This window comes from Aptenodytes patagonicus, chromosome 30, assembly GCF_965638725.1.
Source record: "Aptenodytes patagonicus chromosome 30, bAptPat1.pri.cur, whole genome shotgun sequence".
NCBI classification, from domain to species: Eukaryota; Metazoa; Chordata; class Aves; order Sphenisciformes; family Spheniscidae; genus Aptenodytes; species Aptenodytes patagonicus.
The window spans coordinates 14804-39464 of record NC_134978.1 but is presented as its reverse complement, the minus strand read 5'-3'; the positions used below and the strand labels follow the sequence as shown (position 1 = coordinate 39464).

The 24661-nt window shown below is 52.7% G+C and overlaps 1 protein-coding gene across 9 annotated transcripts in view; it reads left to right on the top strand.

Moving 5' to 3' along the window:
• Positions 1 to 24661, top strand: part of BRD4 (bromodomain containing 4) — an 83017-nt gene that overhangs the window by 45722 nt on the left and 12634 nt on the right. For 8 of the 9 annotated variants that reach the window (XM_076360803.1, XM_076360811.1, XM_076360802.1 and 5 more), the window contains 6 exons: positions 382 to 741; positions 2708 to 2836; positions 7584 to 7793; positions 10595 to 10794; positions 12807 to 13108; positions 15187 to 15297. In XM_076360803.1, the coding sequence (XP_076216918.1) occupies positions 382 to 741; positions 2708 to 2836; positions 7584 to 7793; positions 10595 to 10794; positions 12807 to 13108; positions 15187 to 15297 (1312 nt within the window). The remainder of the gene's footprint in view (positions 1 to 381; positions 742 to 2707; positions 2837 to 7583; positions 7794 to 10594; positions 10795 to 12806; positions 13109 to 15186; positions 15298 to 24661) is intronic. The other variant, XM_076360805.1, reaches the window with a different exon arrangement.

The window sequence follows — 24661 nt, the reverse complement described above, 5'->3', positions numbered from 1 at the left end:
TGACCCTCTCGACACTGGTTAAGGTTAGGCATGATGAATTCCACCCAGGTTTGCGTGGAAACCCCGTTCATCCTCTTAAAACCTTCCTTCCTTGAGCTTTATATGACTCAGGAAGAAAATCTTGGCTTGCTGAAGTGACTCGTGCCCTTGACCTTTGCTGGTACAACGGAGATAATCCGTATGTTTTTCTGTAGAGCCCAGTACAGACCAACAATATCCAAATATTTTTGGAAGAGCTTCCAATGTCCTTCTCGTAGTGTTGCCGTGAGGCTTGAGTCACTAGCGATGGCGAATCTGAGTCAACGCTACAAGAAACACAGCTTGGTTGAAGCCGAAAAGTATGATGCCAAAAGTAATACTGATTTATTTGCTCGGTTATAGACAAAAAAAGGGGTGAAGAGGAAAGCAGACACCACGACACCAACGACCATCGACCCAATTCATGAATCGTCATCGCTGCCCGCCGAACCCAAGTCCACCAAGCTGGGTCCGCGCCGGGAAAGCAGCCGCCCGGTGAAGCCTCCAAAGAAGGATGTTCCAGACTCTCAACAACACGTGGTAGAAAAGAGTAGCAAAATATCCGAGCAGTTAAAATACTGCAGTGGGATCATCAAAGAGATGTTCGCCAAGAAACACGCTGCCTACGCCTGGCCCTTCTACAAGCCTGTGGATGTGGAAGCACTGGGACTGCACGATTATTGCGATATCATTAAACATCCCATGGATCTGAGCACAATCAAAGTAAGCTCAGGTTTATAAGAGGGGGAGGTCGGGGTCTGAGCTGAAAAAAAGATCATTTTCTCCCCGCGTGTGCGCACCAGGCATCTTCAGATGTCTGCCAGATTTATTTTGGCCGTAGGTTTCTGGTACATTCGGTCTCTCTTACTCGCCTCCTGCTGTTATCCTGACATTTGGGAAAAACAAACAAGCCGGCATCCTTCCAGAAGGGCTCTTAGGAAACGCTCGCACGGGGTTTTTTATAGAAAATTTCCATTACTGTATAAATCTACGCTTCTTTTTTTTTTAGCCCAGGAGATGGCCTCAGAGAGCATAAATCGCAGGAATAAAGGGATTTGATTTAAACCAGCCCCATTTTCAATTCTTTTTAAAATAAAGGCCCGTCTTTCTGAAGTTGTCCGTCTAAATCAGTCTTCTGTCAAGCACAGGTAGTTCCCTCTAGTCTAAAATTGCTTCGTTTTAAAGAGCGACTGCAAATTCATCCACGCTTCCCCTCCAAACGTTAATTCGTTATTGGAGTTGTTTAATTTTAAAAAGCGACTGCAAAGTCATCCATGTTTCCCCTTGAAACATTAATTCATCATTTAGAATCTAACTTTTTAGCTAGGAAACCTGAATTCCTTATTTAGAAGTCTCTAACTTTTTAGTTACCAAACCTTAACTCCTTATTTAGACGTCTTTAACTTCCCGTGCAGGCAGTTTAGGCTTAGCTCTAACTCCTGCTTCGCCCAGTTTGGGCCTGCGTTTTAAAACCAGGGGACTGAATTTTCCCTTCCCGCAGCCCGCTCCTTGCCGAGGTTACACCAGGGCTGAAGCCAAGGAGGATCGCGGCTCTTCCTTCGTCAGCGGCGTTTCGGACCTGTAGGATCTTGGTGGGCCAAACCTTGGGGATGCCGAATTAAAATTCTTGGCTTTGGCTTTCTCCTTTCTCCTCCGGACCGGCTGGCGATGAGCGTTAGGTCTTGCACGTCCGTTGCTGCCCGTACATCTCGCTGCCCGACTGGCTGGCAGGGCTGCGTGTCTGAGGTCACCCTTGGCAGATGTTGCCGGGACAGCTGTTGAGCGTTCTCCGTCTTCCAGTTGTCCAACTCAACCCCGCTTTCCCAGGGAGGGAGAAGGAGGCGTGAAGCTTCTCTTGGCTCAGCTGGCGTTGCCACAGCTGGATGGGGCGTTCGGGGGGGATGAGGGGTCATCTCAAGGCTGTCTCCACCCGGCTCAGTCCTCCCAGCTCCGCGTAGGCTTGGGACAGGAGCAGGTAGCCGCAGAGCAGGTCTGTGCCCTCCTAGGGTGGGGGTCCAAGCTCTAGAGACACCAGCGTGGTTCCTGGAGGCAGGGTGGATGGTTGAAAGCAGGTGAAGTGGTTGAATCCTGTCCCCTGCATCGACAAAGCCATCTTCTTCCATCGTTGGGTGAAGGACCATCCTGGTGTCCTCTGTCCCTCCAACCAGGCTGCGCCGTTCAAACAGCTCTTGAGATCTTCCTTCTAGGGGAACGATCTGAGCAAAACCCACCGTATTCTTCTGCTACCGCACGACCTTGGGCGGACGTGGAGGTTCAGCCCTTCTTGGTTGAGGTCAGGTAGAGCCGGGGTTCGTACTCCTGGCCTTCAACGCCGCCCTTCAACACAGCATCCCCGTTGGGTTCTTCATCCAAACCGCCTAGCTTGCTGTCAGCCACGTAGACAGCGAGAAGGTGGCTTGGAGAGCACGTAGTCCTCTTCTGAACATCACTGAGGATGCCCGTAGTCGGCTCTTAATTTTTTGTAAACCGGCCGCAATCCTTCGTTTGACCAAAATTAAGTCATTCTTCTGAGCAAAATCGGTCATTCCAGCGTAGGGAGAAAACGGGTGCGCGAAATCCATGGGCGCCACGGGGCTGTAGTTATTCAGTCAATCAGTTTGTTGTGTTTGCACTGTTAACAGCGGAGAGTTTTTTGTTTGGTTTTTTTTTCCCCTCTCCTCCTTTCTAGTCTAAACTGGAGAACCGGGAATACCGAGATGCTCAGGAATTTGCGGCGGACGTACGATTGATGTTCTCCAATTGCTATAAGTACAACCCCGCTGATCACGAGGTGGTGGCCATGGCACGGAAACTGCAGGTAAGGACGCGCGTTGTCGCAGCCTGCTTGGGTTTTCCATGAACGCCGGCGTCTCTCTTGGCTTATTTTTCCAGCGTAAGGGCCGCGTAGTCTTGAAATACCGTAAAAAATAAAAGCCAGCGTGGTAGATAACGGTAAAAAAAGAGACTTTTTGCTGTGGAAGTGACAAGGACTGAGCTGACTCGGCCCAGTTTGCTGCTTTAAACTCTTACTTTGTTTAACAGCGTCTTTTTTGTGTCCTCTGACCTTTTTGCTGAAGGAGTAGGAAGGAAAAGCGCGGCTCCAAAATGTCGTTTTTCTCCCAAAAACACCTAGGAAGAAAATAAGCGACAGTACCTGCTTGGTTGTCCTTTTTTAATTACCTCTTCCGTCATTCTTAGCGGTGACGTTTTCTGCTCCCCGCTCGCTCGTTCCTGAAGGGTTTGTAATTAATGAATTAGCTGGTAAAGAAGCCGCGCATCTCGAGTGAAGCGCTTGGCTTAATGCACGTGCTCCGCCACTCCACAAAAGCATCTCGATTCCCTCGTTTCTCTCTTAATTCGGAGCTGCTACACGGGGCACGGGGTCGCCCGGCCGAAGCGGGGAAGAGCGCTTTGCTCCGCGCGGATCTGGGAGAGACCGAGCTCGTTCCGGTGCTAACGGAGCTCGCAGCAGCCGCGGAGAACCGCCGCGAGGGGACAAAGAGCTCCTGCATTCCTTGTTTTGACCCAAGCATTTCAACACCTCTCATTAAAAACACTCGGGCATTCCCCGTATCTGTGATTTCGGGCAGTTCGTTCACTTAAATGCCGACTTCTCCCTTTTTTTTTTGCCTTGGGAGGATTGTGGGTGCAGTTGTTGTTTTCTAAAGAAATAAGCTTTCCTGCTGTACGTCACTCGGTCCCTCCTTAATAACTTCACCGCGTCACATTCGATACCAACCAAGCGGCTGGGAGCTGCCGTGGAGTCCTCAAAATCCGCGTGGAGCTGCGTGCCGGCTGCCGGAAAGATGCCTCGGCCGCGGCGAGGAGGGGACGCAGGACGGGCTCGGCGGGACGTGAGACGTATGCGAGGACACGGGAGCCAAATCCGTAAGGGAAGAGGTTTTATTAGCGTAGAAGAGTGCAACTCCAGCGGCGTGGAGCAGAACGACGAGGCGGCGGAGCCCTCGCTGTGTGAAAGGAGAAGAAAATCCGCGTGGTTTGCTTTAACCGTCAGAAAACGGGTTGAGAAGGGGTCTGAGTTACACCAGAAAGCACCGGAGAGATGGGAAAAACCGATTAGGTTGGGGGAAAGGCTATTAAATTGGGGGGAAAGCTATTAAATTGGGGGGAAAGCTATTAAATTGGGGGAAAAACTAGTAGGTTGCAGGACGTTTGACTTGAGAAACAACCCAAAAAAAGGAGAAATTGCCTATTAACAGCTTTGCTGGCGTTTGCTACCTGGAAACCTCGCGGGAAGAACCTCCGCGTGACGCAGCTTCCCCCTCCGCTGAAGTCGAAGGAACTTGGAGGAGAACAGCGGCTCGTGAAAAGGCTGCCAGCTCTTTCGCTTCCATCCGGACGCGAAGCTGCGACCGAGGGTCGAGGCAACGAAGCGGCGGCAAACCCGGCACGCGCGTCCTCCGAGAAGTGGCCTCAGTTTTTAGGGGCTCGTCTTTTTTTCGTGATGCTTTTGTACAAATAGAGCTCAGGTTTGGGCTGGTTTAATTTGGGGCGGGGACACGCTGAGAAAATGTGTGTTTCAGCATGCTTTTAGCGTGAATTTAGTAGAATTCAGCATCTTACTCATGTTTTTTCTGGATTTTATGGCAAGTAGATGCCTGGAAAACACGATGCTCACCCTCTGGCTGCTCTTTTCTTCTTCTTTTGGTCTAACGAAGAACTTCGCAGCCTCTTTAGGCGACGTCTTGGAGCGTTTCCCAACCAGCAGCGGAATGAATCTGATCCGAAATTCCAGTCACTCTTGTCGCAGGCTGAAGAGTTTCACGGAAACTTGGGGCTTTTCTTTTCTTCGCCCCGTTTTACGGGGGAAAATTCTCAGCGACCGTCATTGCCAGGGGATTCCCTCCGGACCGAGGGCAGTACGAGATGGGGGTTTCATCCGCATCGATCCCGCGGCCAGGCTCGGGGACACATCCCTGCAAAGATCAACCGCTCGGGAAACTTTAGTTCTGACATAAAGGTGAAAAAAGTGATTTTTGCATGTAATAGTCCCCGGAAAACGGGCATTAAATTTCAGGGCAGCCCCGTAGTGGCGATGCGACGGAGGTGGGTACCGAAACACCAACTGGATCCCGCTCCTCACCTGGTTGAGACCAAGGTGGCACCTCTCCGTTTGCTTTTCCCGCCCCTAGAAAACTGATTTCAGAAATAAAACCAAAAAAGGGAGGTTTCTAGAGTGCTGCTGAGGTTTGGAAACCAGGCTGAGGATTCAAGCTGGGACTTGAGTTCCCGTAAACAATGTACGCGGTGTCTTGCTTAATAGACAGCCCCGGTCGCCGCCTGCCGCGTTACCGCTCCGTCCTGCAAACATCAGCCTCTGAAATAACTCGGTTTTCTGCTCTTCGTTACCGCTTCATCGTCGGAAGCTGATGGCTTGGATTTTCAGGGTCAATGCCAGCTCGTGGAAGAGGTTTATGGTTTGTGTTTGTCTGGGCGAGGACGGGTCAGCGGGTACCGGTGATGTACAGAACAGCAAGCAGTAAGAATCCCTGATTAAGAAGGCATTAATCGGCTCGTTACCTACTCACGGGGTTTTCTCTTCCGTCCTTTCCTGAGTGGATTCCTAGGGATCCTTCGGACACCGAGGGCTTCTCGTAAGCCAGGTGCTCCGAACTGGTGGATTGCTTTTTCACTTCGCTCAAAGGAACTTGAAATTGGCTTTCCTGTTCGTTAAAAGACGAGATAGGTGTAAAAAAAAACTGAGGAAGGTTTTATTTCTGACCCTAGAGAGTTTAGAAATCGAGTGTATACGGCAGGTGTAGCGTTGCCTGCCGGTGGTAATCAAGCACCGGACCTTCTGGTTCGCGGAAAACAATAATTAGGTTGTAAACAGCCATTAAGTGCGGTGAATCAGTGACAAATGTATGTGCCTGCCTCCGTCTTCCCGCAAGCCATGCCGTCGCTGGAGGAGCTGGGGAATCTCTCCTTTCCCTCCAGCATTTTCCGCTCCTTCCCCTGAAATTTGAGCCTGAGCGCGTAAATGAAGTCGACGGCATTTCTGCCAGCAGATGGAAGCAGCAAACCAACAGCTACAGCGCCCGGAAAAGCCGTCGCTGCTGAAAAAAAGCCCCGAGTAAAGGCCGCGAGGAGGCTGAGGATGGAGAAATGCGGTCCAGCAGCGCTCCACCTGCTCGGATTTAAGAAGGAAGGTGGCAAAATAACGTATGTCGAGGTAGGGGAGAGCCCAACGGGTCCTTAAAATCACAAGGATGAGCCCGAACTAGAAGAGCGGGAAGCCTTCAGGAAGGAAAACGTTGCTCCCGCGCTCGAGCGATGAGTTAAATCGGCGTGATTTGGTATCGCGGGGTGTTGGACTTGCTGAAGGGTTTTGGATAAGTCGTGTAAATCTATATGAACGTGCGCACGGTTTAATATTTACAGTCCGTTGGGTTTTAGAAATAAACCACAGATCTTGTCTGGTGGGTTTCTGGTCACAGCCACGCACCCAGGACTTGGAAAATAGAAAAAAACCAAATAGTAACCGTAGACTGAAAGTCAAACCTTTGGGCAGGAGGAGAAATTACCTTTTATTTTTTTATGACTCGGTATTGAAGAGGTGGACGCCGACATTTGTGCCGCCTTCGGGTTGTCCTTCCCACCATCGCTTGAGTCATCTTGGGGGAGTTGCCGGGCTCCTTACGGGCTCCAGAAGGAGCCTGGGGCGAGTTGCTAAGCTCAGAAATAACTGCCTGACTTCTAAACTCCTAAAAGCAGGTGAATCGAGCCCATTTTCAGGTCTCGCCTTGTAGGAGATGCGAAAAAATGGCATTTTTTTTTGTCTGCAAGTGCTTCGCCCTTCACAAGGTGGCACCTTGGGGAAAAAAGATCTCGTTTTGGGGTGCAGGTGGCACTTGTTCCTCTTCTGGGAAACTAAAACAGCCACACTGAAAACCCTTCCTTCAGCGAAAGTCAGCAGGCACCGAGAAATGCAGCCGGGCTCTGAACGCAGCCGGGCTCTGAACGCAGCCGGGCTCTCCCACCTTACTTACCTGCCTTGCCTTAGGTTTAAATGAAAATGGGCTTTCGTATCAGGCTTCAGGAGGAAAAAGGACTTTGACGTTGTTGGGACAACTGGAATTAAACCGGCTTCGCATCCCTCACTCTGGAGGATAACGGGAAACATCCGTGCAGGAGTGTTTGGGTTGAATCGTGGTGGTTTTCACGGGACATGGGTTGGGAGAATCCAGGTAGGCTGAAGAGGGGATTGCGACAGCGGAGCTGCGGCTGCGGTTCCTGCCTTGAGCTCTCCGCGAATCCATTGCGGAAGAAGATGTAGAAGATCTCAGGAACCTGGACGATGCGGCTTTTAAATGAGTCTTGTCCTTCTTGCCGGTAAATTTCCCCCCCCCCAGACCATCTTGGAGACGGTCAAAATTCCAAGTGGACTTGGAGCTTTCAGGAAATGATCTGGTCTTGCGACACGCGGTGTGTTGACTGCTCGGGTAGAGACCACGAGTCCGTAGGGAACGGCCTGGAGATCGCAGCCGCGCTTGTAGGATCCTACTGTGCCAAACCTCGCGTTATTTTTTCCCCTGTATTTTCAGGACGTGTTCGAGATGCGCTTCGCCAAGATGCCGGATGAACCGGAAGAACCTGTGATTCCAGCTTCTTCTCCCGTGGTGGTGCCACCTCCCACCAAGGTGGCTCCCCCTTCGTCTAGCGATAGCAGCAGCGATAGCTCCTCCGACAGCGACAGCTCATCGGATGACTCCGAGGAAGAGCGAGCTCAGCGGTTGGCGGAGCTCCAGGAACAGGTACCGCATCCGTCGTGATGGATTGGGGGTGCCCAACGTGTCCTTCTTCTTGAACTTGGTGGCCTCGGGGCCTTTGCTCAAAGCCGTAGACTTTCTAGTTGTACAGTAGTGACCATCAGCTGCAAAGTGCTCCAAAATCGTTAGTTTTAAAGTGAAGCACGAAGGAATTTGTGCTTTCCAGGACGGTCCTTCCAGTTCCTGTTAGGACACACGAGATGGTCCCCCATGGCAGGAATTAGCTGCCTGCAGGCAGGGACGCTCCTGGGCAGGCAGGGACACTCCTGAGCAGGCAGGGATGCTCCTGGGCAGGCAGGACGCTCCTGGGCAGGCAGGGATGCTGCTGAGCAGGCAGGGATGCTCCTGGGCAGGCAGGGATGCTCCTGGGCAGGCAGGGACGCTCCTGAGCAGGCAGGGATGCTCCTGGGCAGGCAGGCAGGGACGCTCCTGGGCAGGCAGGACACTCCTGAGCAGGCAGGGACGCTCCTGAGCAGGCAGGGATGCTCCTGGGCAGGCAGGGATGCTCCTGGACAGGCAGGCAGGCAGGGACACTCCTGGGCAGGCAGGCAGGGAGGGATGCTCCAGAGCAGGCAGGGATGCTCCAGAGCAGGCAGGTTGCTCCTGGGCAGGCAGGACACTCCTGAGCAGGCAGGGACGCTCCTGGGCAGGCAGGGATGCTGCTGAACAGGCAGGGACGCTCCTGAGCAGGCAGGACGCTCCTGGGCAGGCAGGGACGCTGCTGAACAGGCAGGGATGCTCCTGGGCAGGCAGGCAGGGAGGGATGCTCCTGAACAGGCAAGTTGCTCCTGAGCAGGCAGGGACGCTCCAGAGCAGGCAGGGACACTCCTGGGCAGGCAGGACACTCCTGGGCAGGCAGGACGCTCCTGGGCAGGCAGGACGCTCCTGAGCAGGCAGGGACGCTCCTGGGCAGGCAGGGACGCTCCTGGGCAGGCAGGACGCTCCTGGGCAGGCAGGACACTCCTGGGCAGGCAGGGATGCTCCTGGGCAGGCAGGCAGGGAGGGATGCTCCAGAGCAGGCAGGGATGCTCCTGGGCAGGCAGGACGCTCCTGGGCAGGCAGGCAGGGACGCTCCCGAGCAGGCAGGGATGCTCCAGAGCAGGCAGGTTGCTCCCGAGCAGGCAGGGATGCTCCAGAGCAGGCAGGTTGCTCCTGAACAGGCAGGGATGCTCCTGAACAGGCAGGGGCGCTGCTGAACAGGCAGGACGCTCCTGGGCAGGCAGGCAGGCAGGGATGCTCCTGAGCAGGCAGGGACGCTCCTGGGCAGGCAGGGATGCTGCTGAACAGGCAGGGACGCTCCTGAGCAGGCAGGGACGCTCCTGGGCAGGCAGGCAGGGAGGGATGCTCCAGAGCAGGCAGGGATGCTCCTGGGCAGGCAGGACGCTCCTGGGCAGGCAGGCAGGGACGCTCCCGAGCAGGCAGGGATGCTCCAGAGCAGGCAGGACACTCCTGGGCAGGCAGGACACTCCTGAGCAGGCAGGGATGCTCCTGGGCAGGCAGGACGCTCCTGAGCAGGCAGGGATGCTCCTGGGCAGGCAGGCAGGGATGCTCCTGAGCAGGCAGGACACTCTTGAGCAGGCAGGGACGCTCCTGGGCAGGCAGGGACGCTCCTGAACAGGCAGGGACGCTGCTGAACAGGCAGGACGCTCCTGGGCAGGCAGGCAGGGATGCTCCCGAGCAGGCAGGGACGCTCCCGAGCAGGCAGGGATGCTCCAGAGCAGGCAGGGACGCTCCTGAGCAGGCAGGGATGCTCCAGAGCAGGCAGGTTGCTCCTGAACAGGCAGGGACGCTCCTGGGCAGGCAGGGATGCTCCTGAGCAGGCAGGACACTCCTGGGCAGGCAGGACACTCCTGAGCAGGCAGGGATGCTCCTGGGCAGGCAGGCAGGGATGCTCCTGAGCAGGCAGGGATGCTCCTGAGCAGGCAGGACACTCTTGAGCAGGCAGGGACGCTCCTGGGCAGGCAGGGATGCTCCCGAGCAGGCAGGACACTCCTGAGCAGGCAGGACACTCCTGAGCAGGCAGGGATGCTCCTGGGCAGGCAGGCAGGGATGCTCCTGAGCAGGCAGGACACTCTTGAGCAGGCTGGGACGCTCCTGGGCAGGCAGGGATGCTCCCGAACAGGCAGGGATGCTCCAGAGCAGGCAGGTTGCTCCTGAGCAGGCAGGGATGCTCCTGGGCAGGCAGGACGCTCCTGAGCAGGCAGGACGCTCCTGGGCAGGCAGGCAGGGACGCTCCCGAGCAGGCAGGGACGCTCCTGAGCAGGCAGGACACTCTTGAGCAGGCAGGGACGCTCCTGGGCAGGCAGGGATGCTCCCGAGCAGGCAGGGATGCTCCAGAGCAGGCAGGTTGCTCCTGAACAGGCAGGGACGCTCCTGGGCTGCCCAAACTCGTGGGCTGGAGCGAGGTTTTACCCAGCGTGGGGGAAGCCCGTGAGATAAGGAGCAGGGCTCCAACCCGCAGCCTTATCTCCCGCGTCCTCCCCGTTCACGGCATGGTTAGGGCTGGTAATTAAAGCATCGCTAGCGCTGACGAAGCGAGCAGCCCACTTCTGCCTGAGCGGGGAGGAACACCCGTGAAGAGGTTGTCTCCTTCCCCTTGCAGCGGTCAACACTTTAATGTACAGAAATCGCGGTGTGATGAGAAGCTGGAGGGAACCGACTTCCTTAACAGCGAACGATGAGAGAGCGTTTGGGCGGTAGAGAAAGAAGTTAATTAATATGGACGAGGAGGAGGTGCTGGGCCAAAGTATCTTGATCTCGTGTGTGTGTGTGTGTCTGCCTCTCAGCTTAAAGCAGTGCATGAACAGCTTGCAGCCCTGTCCCAGCCACAGCAGAACAAACCAAAGAAGAAAGAGAAGGACAAGAAGGAGAAGAAGAAAGAGAAGCACAAAAAGAAGGAAGAGCTGGAAGACACCAAGAAAAGCAAAGCCAAGGAACCGCCGTCCAAGAAGCCCAAGAAAAGCAACAGCAACAGCAGTACCTCCAGGTCAGCCCCGTCCCTCTTCCGTCACGTCAGCCTTACGTTTTACCGCCCAGCGCTCTCTGCTAATTAACCTAATTACGCGCAGGATTCTTGACGAGTAACGCCTTTGCTAGGGCTGACGCCTCCGGAGGCGTTGCTGGGGGTCAAGGCCCAACCGTGCGTTCAGCTTCGTTTTTCGGGGCTGCTGCTTTTCCGCGGGGCTGCAGCGAACGCGCTGAGAAGGGGGGGGGGGGGGAATCACGTGGAGTCGCTCTGTTGGATCTCAAACCCTGGAAGCCTCTCACTTTTCCTCCCTCTCCCTTTTTTTTTTGGGGGGGGGGAAGCTGTAGGTTTCAAATTCAGAGGTAGGATGCCGAGAGCCGAGTCTCTGCCGCTTGTCAGCTGCCGGCTCGAAGGGGAGGCAGGATCTTGGCATTTAACCCGAGGCGAAAAGGAGTTGTTTGGCTTATTTAGCTGTAATGAGATGAAATTCAGAAAGGAGGAAATAACGAGCGAGATCTTGGAGCTTGTCTCCGTCCCCGGGCCTCACCGCAGCGTTTAGCGCGTTCAGACTTTGAATAAACCCCGGCGGGCACGGCAGCGGATTATTTTAGGGAAGCGGACCGTCGGTGACACCATTAACCTCATCCTTCGCTAATTCTGGGGTGATTTTCTACCCAGGCTTCATTTATTAACTGCGTTAGCACCGAATCTGCTGTAAACGGTGGGATAAATACCTACAGATCTACCTCCATCGGTTTTGAAGTGCCCGAAGCGTAGATAACCCCGACGGTGATGTCGAGGAGTCCCCGTAGCTGGGGGGGGGGGGGGGGGGTCCCCCTTCTTAACGAACATTTTTTTTTACGGATGCTGGGTTTTACTTCTCCGTATGGGGCGTCAGGCCCTGACGCAGCCAGACCTCCTGCCTTTCCTGGCGAGGAACGGGCGGCATCGGTTGAGCCTTGGTCCATCCAAGTGCAGACGTTGAGGAATTCTGCTCCGGAGCCGCTCCTGCTTTTCTGAGTTACCTCCTGGGGCCGCTCATCTCTTTGGGAGAGCGAGCGTTGGGACGGGCAGCTCAGCCTTGGGCGTCTGACAGCAGCTTGAGCTCAGCCTTTCTGGTCTTAACAGCGGGTTGAGCTCAGCCTTTCTTGTCTAAGAGCAGCTTGAGCTCAGCCTTATTGTTTGAGAGCAGGTTGAGCTCAGCCTTCTTGTCTAACAGCAGATTGAGCTCAGCCTTTCTTGTCTTAACAGCGGGTTGAGCTCAGCCTTCTTGTCCTAAGAGCAGGTTGAGCTCAGCTTTCTTGTTTAACAGCAGCTTGAGCCCAGTCCTCTTGTCTAACAGCAGCTTGAGCTCAGCCTTTCTTGTCTTAACAGTGGGTTGAGCTCAGCCTTCTTGTCTTAAGAGCAGGTTGAGCTCAGCTTTCTTGTTTAACAGCAGCTTGAGCTCAGCCTTTCTTGTCTTAACAGCGGGTTGATCTCAGCCTTATTGTCTAAGAGCAGACTGAGCTCAGCTTTCTTGTCTAACAGCAGCTTGAGCCCAGTCTTCTTGTCTAACAGCAGATTGAGCTCAGCCTTTCTTGTCTTAACAGTGGGTTGAGCTCAGCCTTCTTGTCTTAAGAGCAGGTTGAGCTCAGCCTTCTTGTCTAACAGCAGATTGAGCTCAGCCTTTCTTGTCTTAACAGCGGGTTGATCTCAGCCTTATTGTCTAAGAGCAGACTGAGCTCAACTTTCTTGTCTAACAGCAGCTTGAGCCCAGTATTCTTGTCTAACAGCAGCTTGAGCTCAGCCTTTCTTGTCTTAACAGTGGGTTGAGCTCAGCCTTCTTGTCTTAACAGCGGGTTGAGCTCAGCTTTCTAAGTCCCAGCCTCGTGGCTGAGCTTCAAGCTCGAGCTACAAAAGAAAAAGATGCTCGTTTCCAGGATGGAGAGTAAAAATAGAGCGATTTAGTGGTTACGCGTAAGAGGTTAGACCCGAGCAGCTGCTTTTCGGCGTTACGGTGTGTTCTGTAATAACATCTCCTAATTGTTCTTAAGTAGTAAGAAGGAGCCTGTGACGGTGAAGAACAGCAAGCCCCCTCCAGCCTACGAGTCTGAGGAGGAGGAGAAGTGTAAACCCATGTCCTATGAGGAGAAGCGGCAGCTGAGCCTGGACATTAATAAACTCCCCGGTGAGAAACTGGGCCGAGTTGTCCATATCATCCAGTCGAGAGAACCCTCCCTCAAAAACTCCAATCCCGATGAGATCGAGATTGACTTTGAGACGTTAAAACCATCCACCTTACGGGAGCTGGAGAGATACGTGACGTCGTGTTTACGGAAGAAGAGGAAACCTCAAGGTACCTTTTAGCCTTAAACCCTGTTTTTTCTTCCTTATTCCAGCGATGCTTTCCCAGTCGTGAGAGAGGGACGGGTAGGAAAAAAGACGAGTGCGGGTATTTAGGCGCTCGATACCCTTGTCCGGTGAAAAAAGGGGGGTTTTTATTTAAGAGCCACGGCTTCTCTAACGAGGCATCAACGCGTGTATCAAAATCCTGCCGGGGGGCTGGAATTCGGTGGCGCCCCCGCGCGAGGCCGCCAATTCCCGTGTCCCCTCTGACCGTCGGTATTTTCATCCCAATTAATCTCTTCGCGAAGAGCTGCGAGGGGGGTCGTTCCGATCTGACGCCAGCGGGTTTTATGCGACCCCTTAACGATCTTTCTGACGAGCGGCAGAGCTCCCTTCCGGGGGCGGGGGGGGTGGGGGGCGAGGATTCCTCCCCCTCGGCATCCGGCGGGACGCCCGGTGTGCCGGACGGGTGTCGGGTGCAGGGGCTTCGCTCCGGAGCTCGGCGGGGTTCGGGCTGAGGGACTCCCCGCGCCTCCCACCTCCGCTTCTGGAGGTAGAAGAGGGGTTCCCCCCTTCCTTAATACGCCTGGGGTTTATTTTTTAATGGGTATTTTAATCTATTTTGGTATGCTTTAATCTATTTTGATATTTTAATCTATTTTAATCTACTTAAATCTATTTGAAATCTATTTTAAATACATTTTGAATACGTTTTAAATCTATTTTGAATACATTTTAAATCTATTTTAAATACATTTTAAATCTATTTTAAATACATTTTAAATCTATTTTAAATACATTTTAAATACATTTTAAATCTATTTTAAATACATTTTAAATACATTTTGAATACATTTTAAATCTATTTTAAATCTATTTTAAATCTATTTTAAATACATTTTAAATACATTTTAAATCTATTTTAAATACATTTTGAATACATTTTAAATCTATTTTAAATACATTTTAAACCTATTTTACATCTCTTAAATACATTTTAAATACATTTTAGATCTATTTATACCCATTTTTATTTTTAATACATCTTAAAATATGTATTTCTATAATAAATACACGTATTTATTCATGACCAAAGACCAGATAAACACTTTTTTTACATAAATCGCCCCCAGCAAAAGGGGACGTGGCAGCGACGGGGGGAGGAATTAAGGGACTTGAAAGGGAATCTCTCCATTTCCCGTGGCCACGGGGTGACGATGACTTCCCGGGATAAATCCCGGTGGCAAACCAACCCGGCCAAGTCCTGGCAGGTTCCTTCGTCCTTCCGTACCCGAGCAAAACGTTTCGATTTCTGATTTTTTTTACTTCAGTTGAGGGGTTTGGGGGTTTAGTAAAGCAACTGCTAAAGCGGCTGCCCGTCTTTATTCTCTGTTACGCTGTTAAAAACAAGGCCGGTTCACGCTTTCCCGCTGCCCCAACCTCCCGCCGCCCCCTTAGCCCAGCGAGTTGATGCAGCTAAAAAAAAAAAACCAACCCAACCAAAAAGTGAGTTTTCAGCCCCGAATCACGCAGCCACGCCGGATGAAGCGCCGGCTTCCGGCTGGGGCACAAGCAAGGGGGAGGAGAAGACCCCCCCCGGTCTTAGGCCAGCCTACAGCGGTTGGGTAAAGCCAGACCTTTCTACCCCGGAGGGGTTTAGGAGGACGAAGGAAGACCTCGCTCGAGCCAAGCAGGGGCGCGTCGTGGAGCCGGACGTCTGCTGGGACGGGCTTAAATCCCGGCCGGCGTCCATCGGTAACGTCCCCATCCCGCTTTGGATGGCGACGCAAGGGGACACCCCCGTCACGCTCCACCCCGTCAAAAATGGTCACCCCAAAGACCGCCGAGACCCCGCTACGCCCCAGCTAGTTCGAATCGGCGCTAGCGATAAGCAGAGGCGCAGGATTAAAGCTTGGCTCGGCCCATCCGCCGGAACGTCTGGCCGCGGCGGGTCTTGGGCAGCCCCCGGGGTGGCTGCTGGTGTCGGCGGGGGAGGAGCGGGCAGGTTTGGGAGGAGCGGGCAGCACCAGGCAGGACTCGGGGTTCTTAATTATCCTTTAACGATGTCGTACTGTTGTCTTCTTGCAGCGGAGAAAGTGGACGTAATTGCTGGTTCCTCTAAAATGAAGGGGTTCTCCTCCTCAGAGTCCGAGAGCACCAGCGAGTCCAGCTCCTCCGACAGCGAAGATTCAGAAACAGGTTAGACGCAGCTTATTTAACGACTCAGTCCTAGACCTGGTTTCTGTATAAATAAATACGTTTTCATTCCTGGCTCGGTCTTTTAATTTTAATTTTAATTTTTATTTTTATTTTTTTATTGTCTTGATAATGAAAAAAAAAAAAAAACCAAACCCCCAATATCCGCAGCCGCCCGTTGCTCGTTTCTGGGCTCGACGCGGCCAGCTTGGCAGTAGCGATGTTGTCTCTGGCAGTTCTTAAGCCCGACGCGATGGTTTTTTCATGAGCTTTTCCTTGCTGAACTTGGACGCGAGCGCGGGAGCTAAAAAAACCGGCGTGCGCCAAGGTAGCTCTTTGTCTGGCTAATGATCTAGATTTGTGTTTTTAGAAAAACGCCGCGTTTTTCCCTCAAAGGAGAGGCATAAAGCGTTCTCGCCGGCACCGCTCGCGCCACAGAGGACGGAGAAAGACGGGGGAAACGGGGTTTTACGTGTAAAAGCCTTTTTATTTTTACAGGCAGGTCTCGAGAAAAAAGGATTTAAAATTAAATTCGGAATTTTAAATCACCGGAGCAGCGTCTGCTCTGCGTAACTCTCTGCTTCTCCCTCGTGCCACCGTCGTTCGGGCTGAAATGAGGCTTTTCTCACGTTCTTCTTAATTATTACGCTTTCCTTGCTAGCGTTCCCTCCTTGGTTTTAGGGAGGCAAAGCTTGTGCCGCCATTTAAAGCTGGTTTTTCCTCCTAGCTGCTCTCCCAGCTCGGACTCCGGAGGTTAAGCTGGACTTATCCCAAGCACTTAAGTCAACGGTGAGACTTACGCGTCCCCAACGGGTTGGGAAATCGGGAGACGCACGTGGCAGAAAATAATCCGGATTTCTTTTCGTGGCTGGGCTGGGTGCGTAGGGCGAACAGCACTGCAAAAGGGAGCAGAAATCCCCCCCAAAATAGAATAAACCCCCCCCCAAATTAAGCAGGATTGATCGGCCTCGTCTTTGAGCCGGTGCTGGCAGCGCTTCCCAGCGATCCTCCGCTTTTTAGGGATGCGTCTGTCTGGGATAAGTCCGGAGTCTGGTATCTTTTAACGGATTTACCTACTTTAACGTCTTTTTAATAGAATTGGGCGCTTTTTTTTTTCCCCCCCTCCCCTTAAAGGAAGTTGAAAGGTTTCGATGGAGCGTTTCAGGGCGACTCTCGGCGACCAGGAAATCAAATTATTTGGTGCTAAATTCTCCCCTTGCTGGATGGGGGAGGCCGAACCTGCCGTATTTAGGCTCTTAAACGAGGTTGTATCCCATTTACCTTTATTTCTGCCAAGCTCACGATGGCGTCAACCAAAATACACTCGGGTTTATCCCCCCCCCCCCCCCCCCCCCTCAGCGCGTAGCGTTCGTCTTGGCCGACGCCAGCTCATCCCAAATCCAGAGCCTCGATCCCAGCGTCCCATTCCCGAATGGAACCCCTCGGAAAAAAACGCACCCGCTAAACCCCTCCGCTACAAATCCCCAACGTGCCAAAATGGCGTTTCCTTTAAAATTCTCTTTTTTTTTTCGCGCCCCCCCCCCCCCGCCGCCCCTGCAAAGCCGATGAGAGCGAGCGGATGGCGGGATCCTCGACCGGGTTGTGTTTCGGGTGGTGATTTAGAGGGACGATCTCGGGGGATCCCTCCGGAGCGCGGCGGCGGGGATGCGAGGTGTAAGGTGGGAAGTTTCGGGATGCGCCGGTGCCAACCCCTTCTCGTTCCAACGAGCGGCGCCGATTAAAACCTAGAAAGGCGCCGGGATCTCCTCTCTGGCAAAACCAGCTTCCGATGGAGCGGAAAACGCTCTTTTTTGAGCGTTTCTCCCCAAAACGGTGGCTGGGTGGATGCGGAGAAGCGCGGGTTGCTCTTGCGGTTGAATTTTGAAATGCTTTTGTCCTCTTTTTGGCTGCTTTTCCCCAAATCCGACGTCTCTCCGGTATTTGCCATCCCGGCTGTGAGTATTTGGGATTCATTTGACCGACGTAGACCGACGTTATCCGGCTTGGGCTCCCGCTCCGGTGCTTGGAAAAGGCTTAGCCCAACGCGGCTCCGGCACAGATAGCCTCGGTCTACGCCGGAGATCTCCCCATCGGGGAACGGACCTGACCCATGACGCTTTGGGTAGGAGGTTCATTAAGAGAATTAAGCTCTTTTATTCGATGAATTTCCAACGCCGATGGGTTTTTGCTCTCCTAAACCGGGTTTTTCCCTCCCTTTGTGAGAAAATAGATGGGGAAAAGCTTTGACCGCAGGGATTTGCCCAGCGTCCCGTAGATCGTCTCCATCCCGGTATTTGCAACGTTACCGTTGAATCACTTTCAAGTTGTATTTTAAGACTTTTGAAGACTTTTTAAAAGACCTTTTAGGACCCCTTAAGGTGTTTTAAGACCTTTTAAGATGCTTTAAGACCTTTTAAGACCTTTTAAAAGACCTTTTAGGACCCTTTAAGATGTTTGAAGACCTTTTAAGACGCTTTAAGACCTTTTAAAAGACCTTTTAGGACTCTTTAAGATATTTTAAGACGCTTTAAGACCTTTTAAAAGACCTTTTAGGACCCTTTAAGATATTTTAAGACGCTTTAAGACCTTTTAAAAGACCTTTTAGGACCCTTTAAGACCTTTCAAAAGACCTTTTAAGACGTTTCAAGGCATACTTTTGACACGGCGCGTTTACGATGACGTTAATCTAACGACCCCGAGCGGGACGGGGCGGTTCGTTTTGCTGTTGTAAAACACTCATATATTTATTTTTTCCGGGAGGATAATCGCGGTGGGGCCTGCGCTGGCTTAAGCGGAGGATTAGATTTAAAATTTGCCGGCAAGCTTCAAAATTCGTCCTGCAATTTTTGATAAGACCTGGCATCTTAACGGTCTTCTCTTCTATTAACGAGGCTTTTATTTGCCCGCTGGGCCGCTGCACGGTGGAACGGCTTTGTGCAATAGATGTTTGTGATTTTAAAATCGGTGGCGAACGTTGGCAACGTGGATTTTTGGGGGGTTTTTTTTACCTTGATTTTTGCGTTTGCTGGGGCTTGTTGTGAAAAAAGGAGGCCGTTAATGCTGACGCGTATAAGCAAACGCGGACGCGATGAAATTACAGACTGGAATTAATTGCGATTAACGGCAACTCCATTTTATTCTCTTGAAAGTGCGGCTTTGCTGCTCAGCCGCGGCTCCCATGAGCTGCCTCTCGCCTTTTTGCAAGCCAGAGCTTTTAAAAGCTGAATTATTTCTCTTTCACCCGCTTGAGTCCATGCGACGTCTCCCTCCCTCCGTGTCGCTGGCAATTAAACATGTTGCTTTATGAAACCCGGCGTGTTTTGCCGAAAATCCGCGGAAACTCTGCGCGTAGGAGGCTTCAAAGGGAGAGAAAAAAATAGTAATACCGGTTTTGTAGCGTAGGAGATGGGACTGAGCCTTTGCCTTGAGCTCCGAGAAACCGGAGGTGCCAATCGAGAGGGTTATTCCGGTTTAACTTGTTGTAATTAGCAATTAGTGGATGCAAATTACTCCAAACTCCAGCCTGGAAGCATCTCGGGCGGATTTTTTGCTTGCAAACGGCCGGGAACGAGCTCTCCGAGCAGTTGGGATGCTTCTCCCGGCTTCGAGCGTCGGCGCTTGGGCTGGACCGCGGTCGGTGCTCGGGCAACTTAAAACCTGGCCTGGTTTTGGTAGGCGCCAAATTTGGGGTTACTTAACGGCAAACCGGACCCATTCTGCCTGTTCATCCTCACCGTCCGGCTGAGCGGGGTTATTTTCTCTCCCAAATAATTTGGGAGATGCTTCCCAGGACCCCCGAAAGGCCGGTCGGGGGGAGGAACCGACGCAGCTGCCGTAACGAATCGTAGCGATTAAAGCTTCAGCGATTAAACCTGAGCCTCGGTTAGTTCGTGGTCGCTAATTTTGCTTTTCTTCTGAAATTCCCCGAAGGAAAACTGCATTTATCTGCGCGTTTTACGCAGTTGGGTAAAGGAAGGAGCTCTGCAGCTTGCTCAAGGCTCCAGCAGCGCGGTTACGTCGTGCTAAGGATTAGAAGTCGGGGTTAGAGCCGGCTCAGCAATGCTGGAAAACCCGTTTCTGGGGTTGCGGAGCTGCTTTCGGCAAATCTTTTAAGTGCTTCTGCTAAGGAGTTCTGGATTCTGTCTTGAGGAGGAGAGCGGTTAACGGGGTTAACAGGGGGCTCGGACTTGGGGGCGTCTCGGAGTTGCAAATCCCTCGGGTTTAACTCCTGGGTACCCCCGGGTTTAATTCGGAAATACCCGAGTTTAAATCACAGGTACTTGTTTTTACTTGTTTAAATCACAGGTACTTGGTTTTACTTGTTTAAATCACAGGTACTTGGTTTTACTTTAAATCACAGGTACTTGGTTTTAATTTAAAAGTACCCGGCTTTAATTCAGAGCTTCCTGGGTTTAATTCGGAGCTACCTGGGTTTAAACCGCAGGTACCCGGGTTTTACTCGCAGGTACCTGAGTTTAATTCAAAGGTACCCAGAATTTGCGGCACCCGGGTTTAACTCAAAGGTACCCATGTTTAATTCACGGATGCCCGGGTTTAGTTCAAAGGCACCCGGGTTTAATTTGGAGTCACCTGGGCTTAATCCGTGGGTGCCTGGGTTTAATCCGCAGGTACCTGGATTTAATTCAAAGTTACATGGGTTTAATTCGCAGGCACCCAGGTTTAAATCGCAGGTACCCGAGTTTAATTCAAAGGCACACGGGTTTAATTCAGAGTTACCCGGCTTTAATTCGCAGGCGCCTGGCTTTAATCTCAAGTTTTAAATCACAGGTGCCTGGGTTCAAACCCGCAGGTACCTGTGGCTGCCGCTGCGGCGTGGGCGCTGGTGGAGCTCAGTCCCAGCCACCGAGATGCACCCCACGTCCTCCACGCGCTGGCTTATTGTAGTGAGTTTTAATCCCAGATCCATTTTCCTTCGAGAGAGAGAGAGACGGGTTGGCTTAACCCAACCATTTATTTTCTCAAGCCTTTGGAAATAATTTCCTCCTTTTTGCCCCATTCCCAGGCTCAGTTTCTCTCCTGCGGTGTACGATAGGAAGGACTTAAAGAGTCCCTCGCTGACCTACCGCGAGTCTTCCCCCAGCTCATCGCCGCCTTTTTTGCTCGGCGGGAGAGGACGGAGATCTGTTAGGCTTGGTTTAGCCGCGTTAGCCCACGGCAAGGTGCCAGGGCGCGGGTCCGGCAGGTCCAGGCAGGAACTGCGGCCGTGCTGGTTAATCTTGACTTAGAAGAAGCTCAGATCGCCGTCGGCAGGTGGTCGGCGTGCAGGCAGGGAGTCGGGCAACGGGCAGCGAGCCGTCACGTGGCTTTACCCTGCCCGCGGGCAGCACCTCTGTGCCGGTAACGGTGCAGAGAAAAACCCAAATCCCTTTAGTTTTACCCTAGAAACGCTTCCCCATCGCTTTGCTCAAGGACAGGTCTCACCGGAAAGACTCCCCAAGTGCCGTACGGCATCTCGCGGTTATGCCGCGGGGTCCCGGTTTGCCGGCGGCGACGTCTTCTTTGCCGCGGTGGAGTGGCTGTGCCGGCTCCGGGTTGAGCATCCCCTCCTTGGGTGCAGCATCCGACACCCCGTCAAGAGGCTTTTGGGTCAAATTAGGCAAATTTTGGTGTATTTAACGGGATTTGGAGAATAACGGCTGACCCGGTCGTTCCTCCGGTAGCGCCGCAGCCGCCGGCGTGCCCAATTCTGGGGGAATTCGCAGGGTCCGTAGGGCGGATGAAGCCACCGCTCTGATCTCCAAGAGCAGAATTAGTTAAAATGAGTATTTTCCGCTTAAAAAAAACCCCATCCACCGCCAAATCCAGGAGCTCAGCTGCCCTAAAACCGAATAGAGATTCCCTTTTATATCAAAAAAATCGTATTTATAATCAATATTCTATCGAAAAGTTGCTTTTGGGGTGGTTTTTTTTAAAAACTCAAGTCGCTTTTAGCATTTAGCATAATCTTTTCCCCAAATAAGTTTGTTATTTTCCCGGGAGGCGCAGAGGGAATTTCGTGGGATCGTGATTTTATTGGAATGTGTAACTGCATGTTTTTAGCACGCTTGTAATTTTAGATCTATTTTTTTCCTGAATGCACCAGACTTGGAAAATCGGGATGACTCTTAACTACGAACAAACTGTTTCCATAACCGCTTTTATTTAGAGTTGTTTTTTCCGCTTAACCTTGATCTGCCACAAATACTTTATATAAAATCTGTTTATTTTTCTGTTCTCTCTGCATGCTTCGGGATTTCGCAGCCTTGTAACCACCAGCTTCTTCCCCCCCCCCCCAAAAAAAAAGAGAACAATTGTATAGCTTTGATATTTTTATTTTTAAATAATAAAATCAATAAAGTGGCTTGCTACGGAAAATGCACTTTTTTGTATAATCATGGAATTTTAACCAATAACGTGGAAATTGTGATGACAGCGAACCGTATGTCGGGTGTTTCGCTATTTCGGGTAAATTTGGGTGGGACTAAAAGTTGAGGATTTAGGGAACAACAAAATACATACACGTGACTGCCGACACGCCGGCGGGAGCGGAGCCTCATGCACCGATTTAACCATCCTGCTCTAAAACCGTCTTGAAATGACGTCACGGAAATTACCCTTTTTCTTTAATCCCGGTGATTTTTAGCCCCGCGGATGAGATTTAACCGGCCGGCGTGAAACGGCGTCGGGGTCGGAGACGGGACGGGGCTTCTTTTCGGTGCTCTTGCTCCCCGGGGAGACGCCGGTAGAGAATGTTGAACCACACAACGCCAACTGTAACCCAACAACCGTCTCCAGCGGTGAAGAAGGTTCATCCTTTGACTGGGTCAGCCAGGCTCGTTGCATCTCCGAAATCACCGATACCACCAGGTGATCCCCCTGCGACCATCGTGGCTTTGCCACTCATGGTCTCCGTTGGCTTCGTCTTCTTGGTTGAAGGGTCTCCCAAAGCATCCGTTCACCGGCGGATGCTTTCAGCCACGGTCGCGGTTGATCGGGTGATTCAGGTGGCAGGATTCACCCATCCTGCTCCAAGGTCTTGCCTCGGTTCGTTGTGGCGATACTCGGCTTGTACCAAGAACGATGGCAAAGCCTGCGCCGATAAAGCTCCCCTGGGAGAACCGCCGGGTCGTGGCACGTCGGAGGACGGACGGAGGAGAGCGCGACCACCTTCCCCGAAGGAGCAACGCCGGAGAAGAAGTGGGTTTTGGATCAGCCGATGCTCACGGCTGAGCCGCAGCAGCTGCTCTTCCCACCCAAAATCGGAGCAGGGGTGTGCTCGGCCAAGACGCCGCCGTGTCATGCGGCTTTTTTCGGGAACCGATACTTAATCCCTCCTGATCCTGGCTTAGTCCGCAGCTTTTCTCCTCTCTTCCCACCCGACACCCGCGCTCTGCAGGTTTCTCCCGATTTTGGGTTTTCTTTCCGTGAGCGCTTTTATCCTGATTAAATAGGATGAGACAGAAACTGGGGGGCTCCGTGCAGCCGCCTCCGCTCCCCAGTAGCCGCGCCCGGATGTGTCTTATCCGTAGGGAGCGTTTGCCGGAGAAACTTGTCTCCGCTTCTTGTCCCTCCTCCTTCTCCGGCATCGGTGGGATGAGCGGTGAAGCCCTGCCACGCGCTTTCCCTCTTGACGGGAGAAGACGTCAGGTCTTGGTCTTTCTGGAAGGTGGGTTCACGCCTGGCATCCATCCGGAGCCGTGGATGCCCATCTGGATCCGTGGATGCCCATCTGGAGCCGTGGGCCACCCGTCCGGATCTGTGGATGCCCATCCAGAGCTGCGGACGCCCATCTTGAGCCGTGGATGGCCATTCAGATCCGTGGATGCCCGTTTGGATCCGTGGACACCCATCCGGATCCATGGACTCCCGTCTGGAGCTGTGGATGCCCGTCCGGAGCTGCAGATGCCGATCTGGAGCCGTGGATGCCGATCGGGATCCATGGACACCCACCCGGATCCATGGACACCCATCCAGAGCCGTAGATGCCCATTTGGAGCCACGGACACCCATCCAGATCCATGACCGCCCAAGCCCGGCATCACGATGCTCCCGAGGAATCCCGCCGCTCCTCTTCCCAACACCCCGGCTCCCCCGTAGGCATTTTAATCCCCACCACGCTCTTCACCGCGTCCCCGGATGCCGGCATCCCCTGCGACCTTCCTCTTCCCCTCTCCCGCTCTTCCGTTACCTGCGGATCCGCCGGATCCGGGCTGTAACGTCAGGAATCATCAACCACGGGCTCAAAAAGCCTTTTCCACCTCGAAACCAAACGCTTCTTATATTTAAAACCAGACATTTGCAGGCGGATTAATAGGGGCTGAGCGTCTCCGCAGCGCCCAGCGCTGAGCTTTTCCCTTCTCCCCTTCCCAACCATTTTTTTCCCCCAAAAAAACCCCACTTTTTTATCTACTTCAGCCTCAAAACCTGCAAAACGGTGCCGCTGGACCGGCACAGCCCATCACCAGGCATCTGGGCGCGCTCCGGTGCCGATACTGGTCACCGGTGCTGCCTTAAAATTATAAAAAAAACCAGAGGTGAAGGAGTAAACTTAAGAAATTAGTTTAATTTCTGGAGGGATGTAAGGGAAAATCCCGTTTGGGAGATGCTCCCCAGGCACCGGCAGCTTCCCCCCCCCCCCCCCAAAATCGTCGCCGCGAGGGTTTTTATCCGTCACGTTTCGCCGGGCACATGCAAACACCGTGCCAAATAAAGGCAAAAATCCCACCGCCGAGGGATTTTTGGGGCTGGGTAAGCGACCTCGGACGATGTATTTTTGTTAATTCGCTGTTTCTTGGCACGGTTTACGGAGGAAATCCTGGGAAATCGTCGCCCTGGACCCAAACTCAAGCCAGTTGTTTTCGATGACGATGCTTTAAAAATATCTCCGGCGGGGAGGAGGCGTGAGAGATCATCCCGCGGGAAGCCGGCAGACCCAAACCTTCCGCGGATTTAGGAGGGAAGGGGGATGGAAAATTGCTGTTTGCGTAGCCGGGACATTTGATATCTTATTTTTTTTATTCCTCCTGCCAAGTCTCTCGCTCCTTATCTCCCCCTTCGGAGCAAGGCGGCATTCCTGGAATAGCTGAGTCTGGTTGAGCAATGGTTTTTCTTGGCCGTTGGGTCCTTCTCCACCGTGAAGACGCCGGTGGAAGGAGAGGGGGGTTCTTCGCCTTCATTTTCCTCTCCTTTTTGCTACAGTTTTCCTTCTCCTTTTTGCGACGGCATGGCGGTGAAAACCCCGAGCCTCCGGGCAAGAGGTCCCCGGGGAAATCCAGCTCGATCGATGCCTAAAAGCGTCTCCTTTGCCGTCGTCGGTACTGAATCGGTGCCGTTGAGTTTTTACGGGGGCGAGGGGGTAGAGCGGCAC